General features: G+C 63.2%; 1 protein-coding gene across 1 annotated transcript; it reads right to left on the reverse strand.

Annotated features, from left to right (window-relative positions):
* Positions 1–966: 966 nt before the first annotated feature.
* On the reverse strand, positions 967–1,980 carry LOC127751904 (uncharacterized). Its single transcript, XM_052276169.1, has 2 exons — positions 1,560–1,980; positions 967–1,394 (listed from the first exon to the last, which is right to left on the reverse strand). Exons 1-2 carry the CDS (start codon positions 1,827–1,829, stop codon positions 1,083–1,085), a joined length of 582 nt encoding a protein of 193 aa, XP_052132129.1. The 5' UTR covers positions 1,830–1,980; the 3' UTR covers positions 967–1,082.
* Positions 1,981–2,222: the final 242 nt, after the last annotated feature.

A 2,222-nucleotide genomic window follows, 5' to 3' on the forward strand; every position in this document is an offset into this window, starting at 1 on the left:
GCGCACGCCTGTGCGAGGAGGCAAGCAGCTGGAAAGCAAGAAAAGAACAAAGGGCGGCGCTGGAGCTGGAGGACATCAGATTGGAGCAAAAGGATCGAGCGGGAAGCGGCCCAAGAGATTCCTCTTCGGCCTGGGCCTGGAGCTTGGAGAGCCTCCTCCTCCAGTCCAGCGGCGTGCGTGGCGTGTCGGGCGGCGTGACGCCGTGACGGCCATCTCCATTACACGGGGCTGTCACGCCGTGTCACGACGGTGTCACGTCACGCGCGCTGGTTATGTGTGTGTGTGTGTGCGCGCGCGCACGCTGCTGGCTCGTCATCGTGGTTCATGAGGGCTAACTGATGTCGTACCCTCGGCACCACCGGCACCAACGACCACCTTGACGAGTAAGTAATAGTCACGATGCACGGCGTTTCGTTACATTTTGGAGTGGATGGAGCTGGTTTGGTGGGATACGCCTGCATGCCACTTGTTGTTGTTGTTGCCCTTCCCCATGGCCGCGAGTGGCCGCAGGCCGTAGGTCAACGGCAGAGCGAGAGGTGGAGGGGGAGGCAGGGGGCAGGGGGCAGCCGCGGGGGCGTGGCGGGTGAAGGTCGCCCCAGTAGCCGTGGTCATGCACTCCCCCGCACAATAGCTCATTAATCGATCGGTTACGCGTCTCGGGTCGGCCGGGCCGCGCCGGGCTGGCGCTCAAGGACCCGGGCCGCTGGAGGATGGGCCTGTCCTGCCCTAGGTCCGGCCCCAGGCCAGCACGCCGACCCGACACGGACACGACCCCAAGGGCGCGCGCCATACGTCGACCTCTTCGTTCCTTCCGCGGGGCACGCGAGTATAGCGTGGAGGCAGGCGCTGTCCGTCCAGTATTCTCTTTTCTTTTTGCGAGGACCTGCCTTGTCGTCAAGCCCGGAAGACATCGCTGCAGTACGATATCGGCGTTTTTCTTGTCCAATTTATTCTCGCTCACTGACGCGAAAATTGTCGTCGGCCGACTCGTCCAGTGCCCTCTGCAGGCCACACGCGGTGGTCGCGCCCGTCACGGAGGCGACCCGCCAGGACCTTCGTGACCCGCGCGATGCGGCGGAGGCTCAGAGCACGAAGGAGTACGGCGGCGGCGGCGGCGGGGGCCGCTTGGCCTCGGGTGGCGGCGGCCCGCGCGGCGGCCGGATCCACGACGGCTCGTCACGCGGTGCCGCGGCCCGCCCAGGTCGACGACGGCGCCCCGGAGGACGGCGACGGCCGCGACCCCCCGCGACGTGTTCCGCTCGCCACTCGCGCCAGACGTGGCTCAGGTACGCTGACCCGCGGTGGACGCCCTGCTCGCCCAGCAGGGCGCCGATCGCGGCGACGAGCCCCGTGAACAACATGCAGAACGGGCCGACCATGTCGGCCAGCTTCACCTGCAACGGCACAAGCAGGAGCAGGTCTGAGAGCATGGAATCCCGGCCAGGGCACGTCGATGAAACGTAGAATATTGTAGTAAACGTTATTGGTTGAAGAATCGACGAAATTTCGATTTTGTTGTCGGATCGATGTAGATCGTCGACGCAATTTTACGTACTGACCCGGATGCTCTCACCAGCTGCCCAAGAGCTCGCCGACGCTCGCCTGTGGTAGCCGGCGTAGGACTTCTCCTTGAAGTGGTGTATGAGCCCGGCGGACTGCAGCATGCCCAGGATGCGGTTCAGGGGATGGAGGAAGGGCGAGCACTTGGGCATGATGTAGCCGAGGAAGTACTCGCGGGGGCACTGAGGCAGCAGGTACACCGTCGTTTCGTTCGTGGTGCGCATCGAGTTCCGCCTGTTCAGCCGTGCGACCCGACCGCTCCTGGTCATCTGCGACAGCAACCAGGTCGAGCTTCGTCAGCAGCGCGCGGTGGGGGCAGTGGGGGCGCGAGACAGCCTTTATTGCTTCCGGCGAGGTGCTGACGGTTGTTTTGCCCCGTTGGAGCGAATGATACTAGCCCGGATCCAGGAGTGCGACCGGTTTGCCTATTCGCACGGGGCCCTTCCAAGGCGCTGTGAACGTAAGATAACCCGGCCGCGAGCGACTGCATTCGGACTAGTCTACTAGCTGAGAAATTCAGGCCCTAAGTGTATACTTAGGGGTAGTTACCATAGTACTACATGAGATGCAATAGGGTATTTCAGAGCTGGAGGTGAAGAAGTAAAATGGAAGAACAAAACGCGCACTGCGCATGAGCAGACGCAGGGTGGGGGAAGCAGGGG

The sequence above is a fragment of the Frankliniella occidentalis genome, unplaced genomic scaffold, assembly GCF_000697945.3.
Source record: "Frankliniella occidentalis isolate FOCC.00 unplaced genomic scaffold, Focc_3.1 Scaffold1983, whole genome shotgun sequence".
In the NCBI taxonomy this organism is placed as follows: domain Eukaryota; kingdom Metazoa; phylum Arthropoda; class Insecta; order Thysanoptera; family Thripidae; genus Frankliniella; species Frankliniella occidentalis.